Below are 18,328 nucleotides of genomic sequence, written 5' to 3' on the forward strand. Positions count from 1 at the left end.
TTGGGAGGCCAGCTCTCCCGGGCGTGAAGCGGCTAGGGCGCCTAACGCCTCCAGCTCCTCGCTTTCAGCCCTGGTCCCCGGACTCCAGCTTGAGTGCTCCGCGTAGTAGCGGCTGCTGCGCCTTACAGCTCTACCGGCAAAGGAGGAGAGCCCGATTCCAGAGCCGAGCGCAACCTGACGGAGTGGCAGAGCCCGGTGCTCCGCCCCAGCTCCCCCCAGCTCCGAGGCTAGCGCCCCCGCAGCTGAGGCTGGGGCCTGAACCCCGCACTGTCGCCGCCCGCCGTGGGGGGCGGGGTGGGGGCGGGGCGGCCAGGGCCGCCTCCTGGGCGCGATCCCTGAGCGCAGCACCCGGAGCTGCCGAGCCACCTCCCCTGCCGCCCGCTAGCAAGTTTGGTGGCTCTGAGCCTTGCGCGCCTCGGGATCCAGGCGCATTTCTTTCCTCCTGGCTTCCGCGCGCCCCATTTGGCCAGGACCCTCGGGAGCAATGCCGATGGAGGTGATTTTAGTTGTATGGTTCTGTGTGTGCACCGCCAGGACAGGTAAGAGCGGCTGGGGCGGTCGAAAGGATACAGGGAAAGCGGGGAGCCCCTGTGCTGCGCCCAGCGCCCACACAAGCTTCAGGAGACCTGGAGCCGAGCTCTGCTGGTCCAGGGAAGGGCGGTGCGGCGTGGATAGGTCCCTCAGATCTCCCTGCCCTGCTTCAGGTGAAAGGGTGAGAAGTGGGACTCCCAGGCTGGAAGATGCCCCTGAGGAGTGCCCCCTTCCAGGGGGACGCGGGCTCGCCGACGCAGGAGTGAGGGGCGCGGCCGAGGGTGCGCATCCTCCTGCTGCTTGTAACCGGCTTCCGGGTGGAAACCTACTGCAGGGCTGGCCGTGAGCTCCACACCCCATAACTTGAAAGGTGCGCTGGAAACCTCTCCCCCTGCGCCCCACCAAGCCGAGAAGAGGCAGCGGTGGGAGTCGCACCCGTAGAGGGAGCGCTTCCAGCTGGCGGGCACGGCTGGAGCCCGGGAGGGCGCCGCACGGGGTGAGGGCTGCGGATGAACCCCAGGTTTCCGCGCTCTCCTCTCGTCCCCTCCTGACTCCCCCCAGGGGAACTCCGGGAGCATTTTATCCTGCCCCTCTCTCCCCATTCCCCTGTGCCCAAGGGCTGGGCTCACAGTTTTTAGGGAATCGGAACAGTGGATACAATCGGGGAAATTTTCTCAAGCTCCACACCAGTTTTCCCTTGCTATAATTGCAGGTTGCGGGGCTAGGGTCGGGGGAGGGAGGATAATTGGCGTAATTTTCCTGAGTCCCCACTTCGTTCTCCAGACACGCAGTTGTGAGGACTCTAAGCGCACCTCTTTCCTTCGCTCGCCCCCTCCCCCCCCCTGTGCCTCCTGGGGTTTGGAGATCTGCTGTCTAATCCACGAGGTGACCAGATGTGGAAAGGGGGTGGGATGGGGTAAGAAATTGGCAAAATTAGGGCTTTCCAATGAGGGTTGGTGGGTGTGGGTGAGCTTTCATTCCCACACCAGCCAGCCTTGGTACACGCGGCCGTTTTGCACCCCAGCACTGGTGCGTCGTCATTCCCTGTGCCTTTATCTTTCCCTGTTTTACCGCTCTTATCTCCTCCGTAGAGGCAGAGCCTCCTTTCCAGGCTAGGCAGCAAGTTAAGCTGGAGAGGGCAGGGAAGGGGCGCCTGGTCTTGGTTGGCTCAAAAGTTCTCTCCGCTTGCCCCCCCGGTGCCCCTCTTTGGCAGTTAGCCCACCAGAGTGTGCTGGAGTTGGGCGTCTAGGAGACGCTCTTCCCATTTTCCCAGGACTGAGCCGGCAGCAGGTTTCCTTTTGCTTAACAGAAGAGCGTCTGGGGTGCACTTCTGCGCCGACAAAAGGAACCTGCCTCCGTTCCCTGTCTCCAGCCTGACTCTCAAAGCTTAGGAGACGCCAAGGCTCAGTGTCGCCGAGAATAGTTGCTTCTTGAGTTCAGGCCCATCCAGCTGCGTGTGTCTCTTAACACCAAGAACAAACTGGGAGAAACGCGCCCCTGAAAAATCAGGCCAGGCCAGGCTAGTGCAGACCATGAGCTCCAGCCCTGCGCGCTGAGAATCTAGTGGGCTTCTTACTGAGGAACTGGAGAGAGAGAAAGAGAGAGAGGCGGGGAGAGAGAGAGAGAGAGAGAGGGAGAGAGAGAGAGAGAGAGAAGGTGAGGCGGGGCCTCTAACTGGTCATTGCACATCTCAAAGTGCACCTCACCACCGAGTAAGCCTAACTCCTTTGTTCTCATGACTCCTTTGAAAAGTAGGCAACAAAGTGGGCCCCCAATCCAAGGTCGTGGGTTGCGCCTTTGGGTGCACGTGTGTACCCAAAGAACACTGTCTTTCCCCCTTTCCCACGCCAAGCTCTTTTACATGTTGTAAACAATTCTCTTGTAGGGAAGGTTCATTCATGCATTTATTCATTCGTTCCACAAACAGCTGAGTGTCTTGCTGGCTTCCAGGATCACTTATGTAAAGAGGAGATGTCTTGGTTCTTGACTTCCAGGAACTTACCGTGTAGCTGATAATCTAGATAGAAACGGGAAAGCTTTTAAACCAATTAAATCTGCTGGGGGTAACATTGGTTGCAAACATAGATGTCAGGTGTACACTTCTATAGTACATCATTTGGATATGGCACTGAGGACTCACACCCTGAAGTCTAGTCTTCGTCTATCACCATATATTTGACCTCCTCTGCACTTTTCACCTCCCTTTGCCCTGCAAAGCAGTTTAATTTTTATTCTGCAGTTTGGTGGGGGAGGCCGGAGAAAGAGATGGGAGTATGAGTTTGTTTTGAGGAAATACGCAGGTGGAATGGTAGGAATGAATTCTGGCTGGGAGTGGTTGGTGACCAGGGAAGGGTTTAATCAGGAGGTGACAATCGAGAGAGGTCTTGAAGGCTGTGTGGGGAGTTTTCCAGGTGCACAAGGCGAGGGAAGAAGCATCCCAGGCAGAGGGCACAGCCTGTGCAAAGGCGGAGGAAGGAGGCTGACCGGGCCTGCCCCACTGGCGGTGGCAGTTGCCCAAGGAGGCCGGTTTCCTTGGCCTCGTGGCAGTACTGGAACACCGAGACCACACGTCTTCTGCAAAAAACCCCAGAAGAATCAGGGAGAGGGGCGGGTATTTATTATACCTCGATTCTTGCACTTAGAATGTATTGTACCTTGCGGGGGTGTGACGAGCGGCTTTCTGGGAGCAGCCTCTTTGATTTCGCCCAGGCCGACGTCGGTGCCTCCCGCTTTCAACTTCTTACGGAGCAGAGGCTGGTTCGTGATTAGTTTATCAGGATCCAACAGCCGCTTGGGAAAGTTTATTTGTCAAGTGGGACAATTGTTGTCAGGGCTGTCAACAGTCCGAGATGAAATGAACTTGTGGGACACGCAGCGAGCTGCTCAGATACCCCTGCCTCTCGATGGAAATGAACAGATGGAATCGGGCGCCTTTTAATTAAAGCAGCGCAGCCGAGCAGCGGCGGTTACTCAGGGGAAGATGTAGAGATAGGTGTGAGAGGCAGCTGCTCTGATCGCTCCATTGTCCAGAGAAGTTGCGTTAGAGCGTAAAGTGGAGTCGAGGTGGGAGGTGCCATTTTCCATTTCTTTTTATGGGTGAAAAATAATTCTGGGATTTCCAGCTACATGACTAATCGTGAAAATATAGAAAGGCTAAAATAATTGCAGTAATACCACAGTATGTCCATGAGTTTTCTCCAGTGGCTTGAGAGTGTGAATAATATAAAACGCCTGGATTACTCTTTGGGTTTCCAGGGGTTTTAGCCTGCAGTGCAGGGAGCCCCAGGGGCCAAGTGGATGCCTTTTGCTGCCGCCAGCTGGGAAGGGTTCTCTTTTGAAACGCCTCTGTGGTTTATTAACTACGAACTGAATGGAGCTGTGCACAGAACCCCCAGCCTCTAGTGATCATGTGAAATGTTGGCTGATTGGAACAGGCCAAGAGCATATTCTTCAAGGATATTACTTTTGAGGTATTCACGACTTCTGTAGGAGTCCAGGGGCCCAAGTGCTATCGGGTGGCTGTGAAATCCTGCGGTAAAATGAGGTCCTGGAGCATCTGCCCAGCATCATATTCCTCTGCCTGGACCAGGGGCAAGTGAACAATGAGCCAGATTAGATTTGACGTGAGCCGGGCCCAGGAGGGTTTGGTGCAGAGTTTAGGCCTGTGAGCCCGAGGGTGGGCTGAGTGGGTCGTGCCCCCCTGGGCGGGGCTCAGGATTGGCCAGGAGCCCCAGCAGCTTTGGCAGGTGTTGGGGAGATTTAGGGTGGGGGTTCCGGATCCCAGAGCCCAGCCCCAGGTGCCTCTGTGACGCTGATGCTCTGCCTTCTAGGTTTCAAAACGTATTTCTTCCCCAGAAGCTTTTTTACTCTGTTGAATTCCAGTTCGTAGCCTCAGACGTTTGTAGAACAGTTATGGCCAGAGTAGAAAACTTTAATGGGGTTTGCTTGGACAGGGCAGCAACTCCGTGCTTGGATAAGAAGCAGAAACATCCCCATAAAAAGATTACTTTTAATGGAACCAGTCCTACTATGTAAGGTTCAGGAGAGGCCATGTGAATGATCTCCTATTGATAGGTTTTCTGATTCCTTAGGCAGTGGGCAAGGTGCTGTCTTTTACTTGCACTGCCGTTACCACGAGGCGTTTTCATGCTGAAGGGGCCAAATAAAGGAAGAGAAGAAAACTGTGCCTGGAAGCTTAACTGATTTCTCTTGTTCTGTTTTTATGGGATGTTTTCACAGCTAGAGAAACACAGTTATCTTGAAGCCAGGGCAGTCTCTTCACGTGCAGGTTGTAGAGGGGGAGTGAATATGGATTTATTAATACAGATTTCAAAAAAACAGAGCCGGAGTGAGAGCCTTTCCCGGTTAGTTAGGCGAGTGGAAGGGTTGGGAGGGAGGGGGCCCTCTGCACGTTTTGTATGATTCCATTGGTAGTGGGCCCAGGGAGATGGGATGGTCTGGAGAGGTGGTCTTGTGAAAGGCAGATGCAGCAGACCCCACATGCGCTAGGAGTGTTGACACAGTGACCACCGAAGCATCACCGGGCTGCGAGGCAGGTGTGATTGTCCCCCTTTCAGGGATGAGGGAAGTGAGGCTTGGAGCAGTGATTGGGTTTTTCCGAGGGCACAGAGTTAGTGGGGGGATGAGATAGGGCTGAAACGAGGAGCTTCAGTTTTGTGCCTGCAGCACTTTCTGGGTTGAGGGTGCGATGTTCTCAGTTGGGGACCGGGATCTATGGCACCACCGGGGTGTTCTGTCATGTCCACAGAATCTGTTTGGGGGCCTTTCAGGCTCGTCCAGCTGCTAGGCTCCTAGTCTGAGAATTTGGGCATCTTACCGGTGGCAGTCAGAGTGGGTCTTTGGTCCCTGCATGCTGGCTATTGCCACAAAAACACGCATAATCAGCCACTAAAAACTCAGGGACCTAAAATGACATTTGTTTTTTAAGTGTTTTACTTTTATTTACTTATTTATTTTTAGAGAGATGGTGGGGAGGGAGACAAAGAAGGAAACATCAGTTGTCTGGCACACCCCCAGCCCCTGCACCTGGCCTGCATCTGTGGTACGTGCCGGGACTGGGAATTGAACAGGTGACCTTTTGGTTTGTGGGATGATGCCCAACCAGTTGAGCCACCCTGGTTGGGGCCAACGTAGCTTTTATTTTGGTACACATGTCTGTTGGTGGTGGCTGATCTAGGCCAGGTTTGGCTGGGTGGTGTTCCCCCTCTCGTGGAGGGAACTGTGAAGCCACACAGCAAAGGGTGTGGCTGTGCGAGTGTGGAGATCAGAGGTCAGTGACTCAGTCACCCACTGGCCTTTCAGAAAGTGTCCTTGGCCTGAATGCCATCCCGATCCTGTCCTCTCCCCAGATGTGCCTGTTTCTCTGAGGCCATTGCCCCCTGCGGCAGCGATTGTACATCACCTTATCAGTTACTTCACTGGGCTCTAAATTCAAGGCTCTGGGGTTACAGGGATGCTTCCTTTTTCTCGTGTCCAGGTAAGGGCCCATTCCCAGACCACTTTCCAAATTCCTGCCCAGAGAAAGGCCAGCAGGGAGGTCTCCTTGATTTAATTCCTGCCATACAGGTGTAGAACGCTATAGATCAACCCACTGAGCCACACCAGTCAGGTCTGTAGATCAAACTGAAATATTAGTTCCTTTCCGGCCTTTCCAAGGACATCACAGAACTGCTGGTACCTGAGCTCACAAGGAGGAAAACAGCAGCAGCCTCAACAAGAGGCTCGTGCTGTTGCAAATTGGCCGCACACTCCCATTCAGCTCCGTGCTTCTCTGCGCGCAGTGGCTACTCAGTCTCTCTGTGTGAACCAAGTCCATGAGAGGGATGAGCCGCTGCAGGCAGGGGGGATGCAGACTTCGTGAAGAATAATGTAGATCAGAGCCCAGCCCACACCTCTGCCCTGTGAACACACACCTGAAAGCCTTCCGGGGCACCCACTGCAATTAGAACAACACCCGTCTCCTCATCTCCTCCTCGCTGTGGCTCACGGGCAGGCAGGCTCTACTCTTTGGCTTCACTTCTCCCACTCTCCCCTCCCCCAATCCCCTCCGCTCCAGCCACCCTAGCCCTTTCTCTGTTTCCTGAATACGCCAACTTTGTTCCTGGTTTGCACTTGCTGTCTCCAAACCTGGAAAGCGTTCCCCCCAGGTTTCCCATATCTAGTCCTTTCTCCTCATTTAGGTTTCAGCTCAGAAGAACCTTCCCTGACCATCTTTACTGAAGCTCCATGCAAGTTGCTTTCTATTTCATTACTCTGTTTTCTGCATAGCATTCGCTGCTGTCTCAGATGATTTTGTTTGTTGCATTTTTTGCCCTCTCCTCACCCCTGCCCTGAGAGGGCATGCTCAGTGAGGCCTCTCCAGTGCCTAGAATGTGTGTGTCACATAGTAAGCCTTAGTAATACCTGGTGAAAAAGTACTGAATACATGATTGAATGCAGAATGAATGCATGGATGGAAGAGTTGTCATTGGGTAACCTGGTCTCATCACTGCTGCATTTGCAAGGGGACAACTTTAATCTTTGGTGCAGAGAGCAAGGGGAAGCCTGACACAAACTGAGAAGGCAGTTGTATGCACTGTGCCTTTAATTTAACCCTTGGCTGCCTTGGCAGCGACAGGCTTCAGCTCCAAAGACCGTTTGCTGACCCACCTTCTGTTGCCAGAAGCTCAGATTGCTGCAGCAGTCTCTGTTTCCTCACAGGAAGACTAGGATGGGGTAGATTTCCTTCTTAAATTAACTGTGGGGTAGGGGTTGAGGGAGGGGGGACAGATGAGGGTAGTAATAGCTCACGATGTCCTGATGAACATTCACTCAGTGTCTCTGGGACAAATTGGGCTCAAGCTCGCCCAGTTCTTGCCTCCACGACTACATTACAGTTAGACAAAAGTTGACAGCTGCTGCTGATTAAAACGTTCCCAACTGTGCCAGCAGAATTGCACCATTGAGATGCTAAGTGTAGCTAGACACAGCTTTGTGAATAGCAGTCCCTCAGAGTGAGCTCTGGCCTTATGGATGTAATTGGGAGTCACTCTGCAGTTATGAGGGTATCATTCTGCAGGAATCCGCCCCCCTCCCAGAGGGTTCTGAGACAGCCTTAGACATTTGCTGTTTCTTAGTGGGGCAGTGGAACTCAGGGCCATGTTTCTCTGTGCTAAGGTCTCCAATGAGAGTAGGCAGAGCATCTAACTTTCCGTGCAGGAGTCGTGCCCTTGGAAGGAAATGGACATCCACGTCGCAGGGATCCTGTGTTGTGGCCAGCCGCTCCGCCCATGGCCTTCCGCTTTACCACAGGTGGCTGTGCCCAATGAATGGGGAGCGCTGTGCTCTGCGGAGGTCTCCCCTGGTGAGGGTTGTCTGATTTTGCTGCTGCTTCAGTCTCTGAAGTCATGACTCTCAGGGCTATTCTGTGTCCACAGTCCCCAGATCTGAAAAAGCCCCGAAACCCAAAGTTCTTCATACCTTTTCCCACCGCAACACTTCCCTTGAGCTCAGCCAATATGACTCTATTTATAGTGTTTGTTTAACCAATTAGATGAAAATGTTACTCTTGCTGCTCCAGAAATAGTGTATTTGATTGTGAGGTACTGATTCAGATTTTGCTGAAGGTCATATATTGCTACATATTACCTTTCTAATGTATGATAGATACATTGAGATTCTGAAATATACTGGGCCCTGTGGATTTGGGACAAGTGAGTGTCCATCTGTCATGAATGAGGGGTGGGCGTGGGCAAAGAGACAGAGGAACTATAAGTCAGTGGGGTCATGGAGCAGAGTTGCCTTCTTCTTCCTCCCAGCAAGAGAGCATCTCCAAGCACTGACCCCTGGCTTCCTGATTTCTGGTCCGTCTGACTGCCAGCAGTCTGCATTGGAGGCTAAGACAGCTCTTTGTTCCTTTTCAGTGCTGGGCTCTGGGATGGACCCCGACCTCCAGATGGATATCATCACTGAGTTTGACCTCGTGAACACTACCCTCGGCGTCACGCAGGTGCCTGGACTACACAATGCCAGCAAAGCGTTCTTATTTCAAGGTAAAGCTACTTCTTCCTTTGCGTGGGGCAGAGCTTGGGGAAGAGGTCTGCCCGGGGCGGGGGGGGGGGGGGGGCAGTTGTCNCGGGGGGGGGGGAGGCAGTTGTCAGGTGTGTATCGTCTCTGCTCTTTCTCTTGTGTGATTGTCATAAGGAATGTTCAGAAATGCTGAGGGTGTTCAGATATTCTGGGGGGGTGGTGTTCTGATGGTACAAGGTGGGACACTCGAGGACAAGGTGGTGAAATATTTGGCTTGCGGTGACATATTTCCCTGGGGATTTTGGTAGAGACGTAAAGTGGAATGAAGTTGCAAAGTCCTTGAAAGCCATTGGCCAGCTGTATTATATTTACAGGGTATTTATTATCTGCATATTTATCTACAACTATACCTTTTCCTACCTCTTTCATCTCCTGGGCTCGTGAGCACAGAGGGTGTTTTACGGCTGTACTCTCTGAGGGGTGCAGCGTAGTTGGTTCTGCCCACTGAGGTTGACCACAGTTCATTAAGTCATTCAACAAGCACTCAGAGGCAGGATCACATGCTTCTCAAATGCCTGGGCTCCGGAGCTTGACTGCCGGAGTCAGTTACCTACCCTGCCACTCATTAGCTTGGAGACTTTGGGCAGTTACTTGGCCTGACTCTCTCTGTGTCCTCATCTCAGATGATGGTGCCCACCTCCTAGGACTGCTGCAGGAGCTAATCCAGTGGAGTGGTTAAAAGAGTGCCTGGTACAGAGGCTCTCAGTAAGTAGCTGTTGTCACGGAACTCCTCCTGTGAACCAGGCAACGAGCTCATAGATGGGTTCCCAGTCAGAGCAAGTAAGATAAGTACTGCCCCTGCTTTAAAACGTAGTGAGGAAAACAGTCCTTACACCAGGAGTTGTTGAATTCCCGTTGCACTTACAGGGAAGGCATCTCGAGTAAGAGTAGTGCAGTCGGATCTGCTCCGACTAGGGTGGGAGGTGGTGGTGGCCAGGGAAAGGCGACCCTGAAAAAGGGCTGTGTCCGTGTAGACTTGAGAACTGATTAGTAAGCCTGGTGTAGGGAGGGGCGGGGCTCAGAGCATTTGGGAGAGAGGAAATAGTACATACGGAGGTCTTAAGGCAGAGGTCAACAGAGAGACCAGTAGCATGGCTGCAGGGAGAGGTAGGCAGGGACGAGGTTGCATTGGACCCCGTGGGTGGAACTGGTATTTAGCTGATGTCCACAGGTTTGGGCATATCGATGGTTTAGGGTCTGTGGCCATTCTGACAGGTAGGAGGTGATGGACTTGTAATGAACTATTGGAAATACTACCCAGCCTTTAGGCCGGGTGAGTGGTTTTGCACTTGACTCTCAGGGCATTGGGGGCCTTCGTGGGGGCTGAAGCGAGGCAGTGGCCTGATCACATGTGCTGGTTGGGCAGCCCGATGATCCTCGGTGAGGATATCTGGCAGGGTTGGTGGTTTTTTTTTCTCCCCAGCCTTTTAGGAAGATAACAAAAGAACTGTTTCAGAGTGACTGTGCTGACATTAGGGGATGAGATTTACATTATATTTACCTGGCAGATAACTTAAGCCTTGTTAATGATATATAGCAAATCTACAGTTATTGTCTAATGATGTATCATATGACTATAGATATGTTAATTTCCACTTAATCTTGCTAAAGAGTTGAAGTGCGTGAGCCGGCCATGGGGAAGAGAATACAGACCGGATTACTTTTCTCTTCGCTCAGCTATTGCTGAGCGGCCCCGAGATCCTTGACCTGAGCAGAGCTGCTGACACATCTGTGGGGTTGCTGTGGAAGCCGGGCTTGTCCGTAAGCTCCTCGAAGGCCGAAGTCATGCCTGTGTAGCCACCTCCTCCTCACCTCCAAGGCCATGTATGGTGCATGGCACATCGCTGTGATGAATAAACATTTGAGTTGAGTTAAAATTCTCCTTTCCATAGTACAATTAACTACAAAATGAAGACCAAATTTCTTCTGCCCAACGTGCTCTGTAAGAGGATATTTTGCCCGCTCTGCTCACTATTCATTCACTCATTCATTTATTCCACAAGTGTGGGCTTCCCGGGTTAGTGCTCTGCTCTCCAATTTCTGGGTTCTCTGCTGCGGAAACTGCCGCTGGGCTGCCTCCCGGGCTCCCAGGGCAGGGAGGGCGTCTCAGCGTCTTTGGTGGGAGGTATAACTTCATTGTGGGAGTCTGACTGAGCAGGGATTTCCCGTAGAAGGACCTTTGTGATTACATTGTATCCCCTTAGGTAATCCAGGGTAATCTCTCCAGCTCAAGATAGATAATTTAATCACATTGGTAAAGTCCATCCCGCCCCCCCTTCCCCACCGGGGAAGGAAGTATGTAAGGAAACATACTCACAGGTTCTGTCAGTAAGGGCATGGACATTTTGAGGGAGTCATTATTTTGCTTATTATAAAGTCTGCTCTGTGGTTCGTGTCTGTTGCATCTCAATGTCTCCACGAGTCTCAACTTGCTACAGCAGCCGGGTAAAGTAGGCTGCACTCAGCGATGTGCTGGGAAGTCTCCGTAGCCAAATGAACCGATTCATCTTTTGCAAGGCTTGTTTCCCATGTGAGTACAGGATACAGTTTGGCTAAGTTTTCTGCTACGATGTAACGAGGGTCCTGTGTCTCCTTGTTTTCAGTCCTGGCAATAAGTTCCTCATTTCCTTTTTGGCCCTCACCAGCCATATTTTTATTTCTTTAATTTTTTTGTTATTTAAAAATATATTTTTAAATTCATTTTTAGAGTGGAGACGGGAGGGAGAAGGAGAGGGAGAGAAGCATCAATGTGTGAGAGATACATTGATCAGTTGCCTCTCGCACGCCCCCTGCTGGGGACCTGGCCCACAACCCAGGCACATACCCTGACTGGGAATCAAACCAGTGACCCTTTGGTTTGTAGGCTGGCACTGAACCCACTGAGCCACACCTGCCAGGGCACCAGCAGTATTTTTAATGTTCGTAATGTTCATAATAGTCTTTCCAGAATGATTTAAATGTTCTCTGGGATACTAGAGGTTCTTTTAAAACCATTTTCTTTACATCATTCTGAATCTTCACTTATTTACAGTATGATCAAGGGAATCTAGGCCAATCTAGACCAAACTATCATGGTCTTCAAAAATTTCTCAGTCTGTTACGAGGGGGGACTCAAAAAACCCTGAATTATCTTCTGGAGGTTTGGGCCCTTTGTAGTACAGGCTTCCCCCACTAGATAAGTGTTCTAGGAACCCATCTGTATCAGTATTCCATCTGTATCATTGTACCAGCTGGTGTTGTTGTGAGAGGCTGTGTTTGGCTTCAGTGAATTTTTTGGAGACTCAATGCAGTTGCCCATTTCATGATGGGTTATTTACGAGCACGCCTGCCCACACCAGCCTGACCAAAAACAGCATGACCCCCCATGGCCCACCCAATCTTGCCCTGAGAGACTATTTTTTTTTTTTTTTGCTTTCTTGGGTGAAAAAGTCCTCAAAAGCACACGTTTTGCTGATAGGGGGAGGGGGNGAAGAGGTGAAGCCCCGCCGCCCCCCCCCCCCCCCCCCCCGGCCAAAGGCAGAGGTTCTAAAAGGCATCAAAATCGACTAGTTTGAAACTGTTTTGAGCAGTGGAAAAAAAGTTTTGATAAGTGTATTGCATCAAATGGAGAGTACTTTGAAGTGACAAGTTTACACATGTAAGAATAAACACACAGTTTTTTAGAAATAAATTCTGTTTTTTTCTGATCTCCCCTCATATCACTCCACAAGGCCACTTCTACATTTTCAGTTATTTGTTGCAGCTGCACCCCACTGCCAGGTACCAAAATCTGTATTAGTTCCCTATTGTTGCTGTTACAAATGACCACAAATTAGTGGCTTCATACAAAACGTATTTATTTATTTTTTTAAAAGATTTTATTTATTTATCTTTAGATGGGAAGGGAAGGAGAGAAGGAGAGAAATATCAATGTATGGTTGCCTCTTGTGAGTCCCCTGCTGGGAACTGGCCTGCAACCCAGGCATGTGCCCTGAATGGGAATCGAACCTCGATCGTGTGGTTTGCAGGCCCATGCTCAATCCACTGAGCTACGCCAGCCAGGGCTGCAAAACGTATTTATTATCTTACTGTTTTGAAGGTCAGAAGTCTCAAGGGGTTTTAGGGGGCTCAGATCAAGTTCTTGGCCAAGCTGTGTCCTCTCTGGGGCCTCCACAGGGTAATCAGTTCATTGCCTTTTCTAGCTTCTGGAGGCCCCACACTCCCTGGCTCCTGGCTGGGGCCGTCTNTTCTAAAAGGCATCAAAATCGACTAGTTTGAAACTGTTTTGAGCAGTGGAAAAAAAGTTTTGATAAGTGTATTGCATCAAATGGAGAGTACTTTGAAGTGACAAGTTTACACATGTAAGAATAAACACACAGTTTTTTAGAAATAAATTCTGTTTTTTTCTGATCTCCCCTCATATCACTCCACAAGGCCACTTCTACGTTTTCAGTTATTTGTTGCAGCTGCCCCCCACTGCCAGGCACCAAAATCTGTATTAGTTCCCTATTGTTGCTGTTACAAATGACCACAAATTAGTGGCTTCATACAAAATGTATTTATTTATTTTTTAAAAGATTTTATTTATTTATCTTTAGATGGGAAGGGAAGGAGAGAAGGAGAGAAATATCAATGTATGGTTGCCTCCCGTGGTCCCCTGCTGGGAACTGGCCTGCAACCCCAGGCATGTGCCCTGACTGGGAATCGAACCTCGATTGTGTGGTTCAGAGGCCCACACTCAATCCACTGAGCTACACCAGCCAGGGCTGCAAAACGTATTTATTATCTTACTGTTCTGAAGGTCAGAAGTCTCAAGGGGCTTTAGGGGGCTCAGATCAAGTTCTTGGCCAAGCTGTGTCCTCTCTGGGGCCTCCACAGGGTAATCAGTTCATTGCCTTTTCTAGCTTCTGGAGGCCCCACACTCCCTGGCTCCTGGCTGGGGCCGTCTAAGCTCTTCTCTGGCTGTCCGGTCATCTTCTCTGGGACTGACTCTTCTGCCTGCTCGTCTTCCCTCATAAAGAAGCTTGTGATTATATTGGGCCTGCCCAGATAATTCAGGGTGGTCTCATCTCAAGATTGACAACTTAATTACGTCAGTAAAGTCTCCCCCACCACCTGCTGTGAAGTAGCATATTTACGGCTTCTCAGGATTGAGGTGTGGACTTTTTTTATTGGAGGGGGCATAACTGTGTCTAGCACAGGATGGTTACCCACCATCGGGCAGGAAGGTGGACACCATGCTGTTTTCAGCGTATTCCAACTAAGTCCTACTTTGCAGTGCGGCACTGTCTGATCAAAACGCAATGAGTGGTGCCTGCAATTTTAATTTTTGTCGTAGTGCATTACCTAGGTAAAAAGAAATGGGTGGAATGAAATTTAATTATGCATTTTATTTAACCCAATATGTAAAAAGTATTATCATTTCAACATATGACCACAAAAAATTAATAGAGATTTTGTGATTTTTTTACAAAGTCTTTAATACCTAGTTTGTATTTTATACTTACCGTATATGTTAATTTGGAAGCAAATATTTTATCTGAAATAATTGAACTGTATTTATATTTCGTGAAACTTAAACTTGAGAAAGTTGGTTTGCCAAGTTATTCCGTATATGCTTAGTTATCTTATTTTAAAGATAGCTTTATTGAGGTATAATTGACTTATGTACTGTGCACATTTGAAGGGTAGCATGCCATAATTCTAATGTACAACTATACCTGTGCTACCACCACAGTCAAGGTTGTGAACAAATTTATCACTCCAAAAGCTTCCCTTTTCTTCTTTTTATAATCTCTCCCTTCTGCGTCTTTCAGCCGTTATCTCCAGGCAACTAATGATCTGCTTTCCTTCACTATAGAGTAGTTTGCATGCTCTCGGATATTATATAAACAAAATCCTATGTTTGGTGCTTTTTTTTTTGGCCTGGATTCTTCTACCAATTATAGTTATTTTGGGGCTAATACACGTTGAGCATATAAAATGCTTTTCTTGTGGGCAGTAGCTGCTCTTACCTTTATTTTTCTCTCTTTTTTAAAACCAAAACATCTCTATATTTTCATGAAGATATTTAGACCATTTATATTACTGTGATTATTGACATGATTATATTTAAATATATATTTTTGCTCTTTGTTTCTACCTGTGCTATCTATTCCTTCTTACATTTTTCTGCTTTCTGGCTTCTTTTGTATAGTGGAAGTTTTTTGGTTATGATTACAATGGATCTCCTTCGTTGACTTATTAGCTATTATTCTTTGTTTCATTATCTTAGTGGTTGCTTTAGGGCTCATCACTATCTACCCTTAACAACTTTCTGTCTAAGAACATTTTAGTAGTTTACTTCTCTCTTCCTGACCACTGTTGTATTATTGTCATACATTATAATTTTACTTATGGTATAAACCTCATACTACGTCCATTGTTGTTAGTTTTTTCTAAGAAGTCAATTATGATTTAAACAGTTATAGCTAATGAGAAAATCAGCCATGTATTTACTAATGCAGTTTCCATTGTCTGTGTTCTTCAGTTCCTTACGCGGATTTACATTTTCATCTGTTACCATTTTCACCCTGCTCGCAGGACTTCCTTTAACCTTTCTTACAGTGCAAGTCAGCTGGTGATGAATTCTTTCAGATTTTGTACATCTAAAAAGAGGTCTGTTTTGTTTTTATATTTTGAAGGGCATTTTTGCTGGGTACAGAGTATTGAGTTGGCGGTTTTCTAGCCAATACTTTAAAGAGGTTTATCCATTGTCTTCTCACCTGCATTGTTCCCGAAGAGAAATTTGTGGTCTTCCAACTTTGTTCCACTGTAGGTAATGCAACTGCTTTCCCCCTGCTTTCGAGACTATCACTGACTTTGAGCAATTTGATTATAATGTACTTTCCTGTGGTTTTCTTCATATTTCTTGTGTGTGGGAGCTATTGAGCTACATCATGTTTAGAAAACAAGCTAGATATTATACCTTCAAATATTTTTTCCTGCCCCCCCACCCCTTCTTTAGGAACTCCAACTACATGTATTTTGGGCTGCTTAAAGTTGTTCACAGCACCGTGATGCTTGGTTCATTTAGAAAATGAAGTTTTCATTTTTTATTGTTTTTATTGCTATGTCTTCAAGATCACTGAACTTTCCTTACTGTCCACTGTTGGTATCACTCAGTGATTAAAAAAAAAACAACTCCTCTATTGTAGTTTTGTCTCTGTAAGTTCAGTTTTGACCCTTGAAAATTTCTCCATGTTTCCATCTAACTCTTTGAATAGATAGACTTCAGTTACAGTAACTGTTTTAATGTCCCTGACAGCTGATTCTAATATTTGCCTCAGTGCTGGGTCAATTTTGATTAATTTTCTCCTCATACTGCTTTTCTTTGCATGCTTGATGATTTTTTTAAAAAGATTTTTATTTATTTATCTTTAGAGGGGAAGGGAAGGAAAGAGGGAGAGATATATCAATGTATGGTTGCCTCTCATGCGTTCCCCACTGGGAATTGGCCTGCAATCCAGGCATGTGCCCTGACTGGGAATCGAACCGTGATCCTTTGGTCAACAGGCCTGTGCTCAATCCACTGAGCTACACCAGCCAGGGTGTACTTGACGATTTTTGATTGAATGCCAGACATTGCAAACTTTACCTTGTTTGGTGCTGAATACGTTTGTATTTTTATCCATGTTACTGAGTTTTGCTCTAGGGCACAGTTAAGTTGCTGGGAAACAATTTGATCTTTTTGGGTCCTGCACTGAAGATTTCTTAGATGACCTGGAGCAATGCTGGTGCTAATAGCCAGAGTAGAGCCAAATATCTTTTATCCTTCTGTACGCAACCCAATCCGAAGGAATTGTGAGATTTTATCTTTCAACTGGTGGGAACAGTAGCGTTCTCAGTCCCGAGTGTGTGCTGGGTACTGATATCTTTGGGAGGGGGCTCTTTGTTCGTGGGGAGTTTTCTCATGCGCACACACTGGTTGTGCCCCACCGAGTCCTGACTGGGAGACAGAGCCATACTTTCTCCTCTGTGCTGTTGTCTCCTCTCCTGAATGCTGTCCTGTGAAATCCTGGTGCCTTGGTTTCCCCAGATTCTCAGCTTCCTCACGTCCACTCAGGGAGATGGCGGGGCTCAGCCCGAGTTCCTTCTCCCTGGGCCACAGCCTGGGAGCTCCGTCAGAGTGGGAAGCCTGGGTCCTTGTCCGGCTCCTCTCCTCCGTTGGTTGTCTCTCAGAGATCACTGCCCCTCACGGATGGATATCCAGGGTCTGGGAAACTGCTGTTTCACTGAATATTCATTTTAAATTTCAATTCAAATGAATTCAAATGAACATGTATTTCCTCAGGCACACTAGTCACATGTCAAGTGCCCCATTGACATATGTAGCTAGGGGTCACCACACTGGACAGTGCAGGCCTGGACAAGCTTACAGATTTTACTGTTTTGCCCCTGCTCAGTTAATGGGAAGGCTACAAATCCTATCTTTCAATGTTAATATATGATAACAACTAGCAAGCTACTTAAGCTCTTCTCCTCCATCTACTCACTGATAAAATGGGGTAATAGTACCTACTGTACATGGTTATTGTGAGGATGAAGTAAATTAATGTGTGTAAAATGCTACAGCAGTACTAACCCTGATCCTGGTTCATTCAGTGTGAGTCATTTTTAAGTACTGGGGTTTAACTCTGATCTTCTCCTGGGTGTATCAGCTCTCTTGTGTGTTAGTAAAGTCAGATTTTTTTCAAAACATTTTTAATTGCTTTTTAGAGATTGGGGAACAGAGAGAGAAAGAGAGGGAGAGAAACGCCGATGTGAGAGAAAACCATTGGTCTGGTACCTCTTGCAGGTGTCCTCACTGGGGACTGAACCCGCAACCCAGGCATGTGTTCTGCCTGGGAATCAAACCGGCAACCTTTTGGTTTGTGGGGTGATGCTCCACCAATGGAGCCATACCAGCCGGGGCAGTAATGTAGATCTTAACCTACAGAGATAGATTGGAGTAATAGGAAAAGCAGAGGATTAGAGCATGGACAGAAGATTAAGGCTTAGCCCTTTAGATGTATTAATTTACTTCATCCTCACTACGGTCATAGAAGTAAGTACACTCTTGTTCCATTTTGTGAGGGGGGAATGAAAATACCTCGAGGGAGTACTTAGGGTTGGCAGTGGGCGTGTCTCCATGTTTTTAAGCAGCAGTTTTCTCATCTGGAAATGGGAAGAATACACAGACTGATTGCAAATATGTTTCTAAAAGGGACTTTATTTATTTATTTTTAGACAGAGGGGAAGGGAGAGAGAAAGGGAGGGAGAGAAAAATCAATGTGTGGTTGACGTCCCCCCACCAGGGGCCGGGCCCACAACCCAGGCATGTGCTCTGACTGGGAATTGAACTGGCAATCCTTTGGTTCACAGGCCAATGCTCAGTCCACTGAGCTACACCAACCAGGGCTGATTGCAAATATTAAATGACAACAAATGGGAAAGCACTTTGAGACTGTAAAATATGAAAAATGAGTTTATTATTCTTTCTTCCATTGATTTTTATTCCTTCTCATATTTTACCATTGTTACGTCCAGCTCTGAGCTACTGTATATTAAGGAAATGAAAAACCTTTATTTAAATGGAAGCCTATTAATAATGTTGATAAATTTAAGCAGAAAGCACATTTAATTGGAAACACTCCTCTAATCCCAACTCCAAAGTCTGATAGGATTTACTCTGGGGCTAGCCAGCTTCTAA

General features: G+C 48.1%; 1 protein-coding gene across 3 annotated transcripts in view; it reads left to right on the forward strand.

Annotated features, from left to right (window-relative positions):
• The first annotated feature begins 312 nt into the window (after positions 1-312).
• Positions 313-18,328, forward strand: part of NELL1 (neural EGFL like 1) — a 729,607-nt gene continuing 711,591 nt past the window's right edge. For 2 of the 3 annotated variants that reach the window (XM_037040387.1, XM_037040388.1), the window contains exons 1-2: positions 314-539; positions 8,454-8,582. In XM_037040387.1, the coding sequence (XP_036896282.1) occupies positions 485-539; positions 8,454-8,582 (184 nt within the window). In that variant the 5' untranslated portion in view covers positions 314-484. Of the gene's footprint in view, positions 540-8,453; positions 8,583-18,328 lie in introns of all 3 variants that reach the window. The other variant, XM_037040389.1, reaches the window with a different exon arrangement.

Source organism: Sturnira hondurensis, unplaced genomic scaffold (genome assembly GCF_014824575.4).
Source record: "Sturnira hondurensis isolate 20B ecotype Veracruz unplaced genomic scaffold, ASM1482457v3 Scaffold0002638, whole genome shotgun sequence".
Taxonomy (NCBI): Eukaryota; Metazoa; Chordata; class Mammalia; order Chiroptera; family Phyllostomidae; genus Sturnira; species Sturnira hondurensis.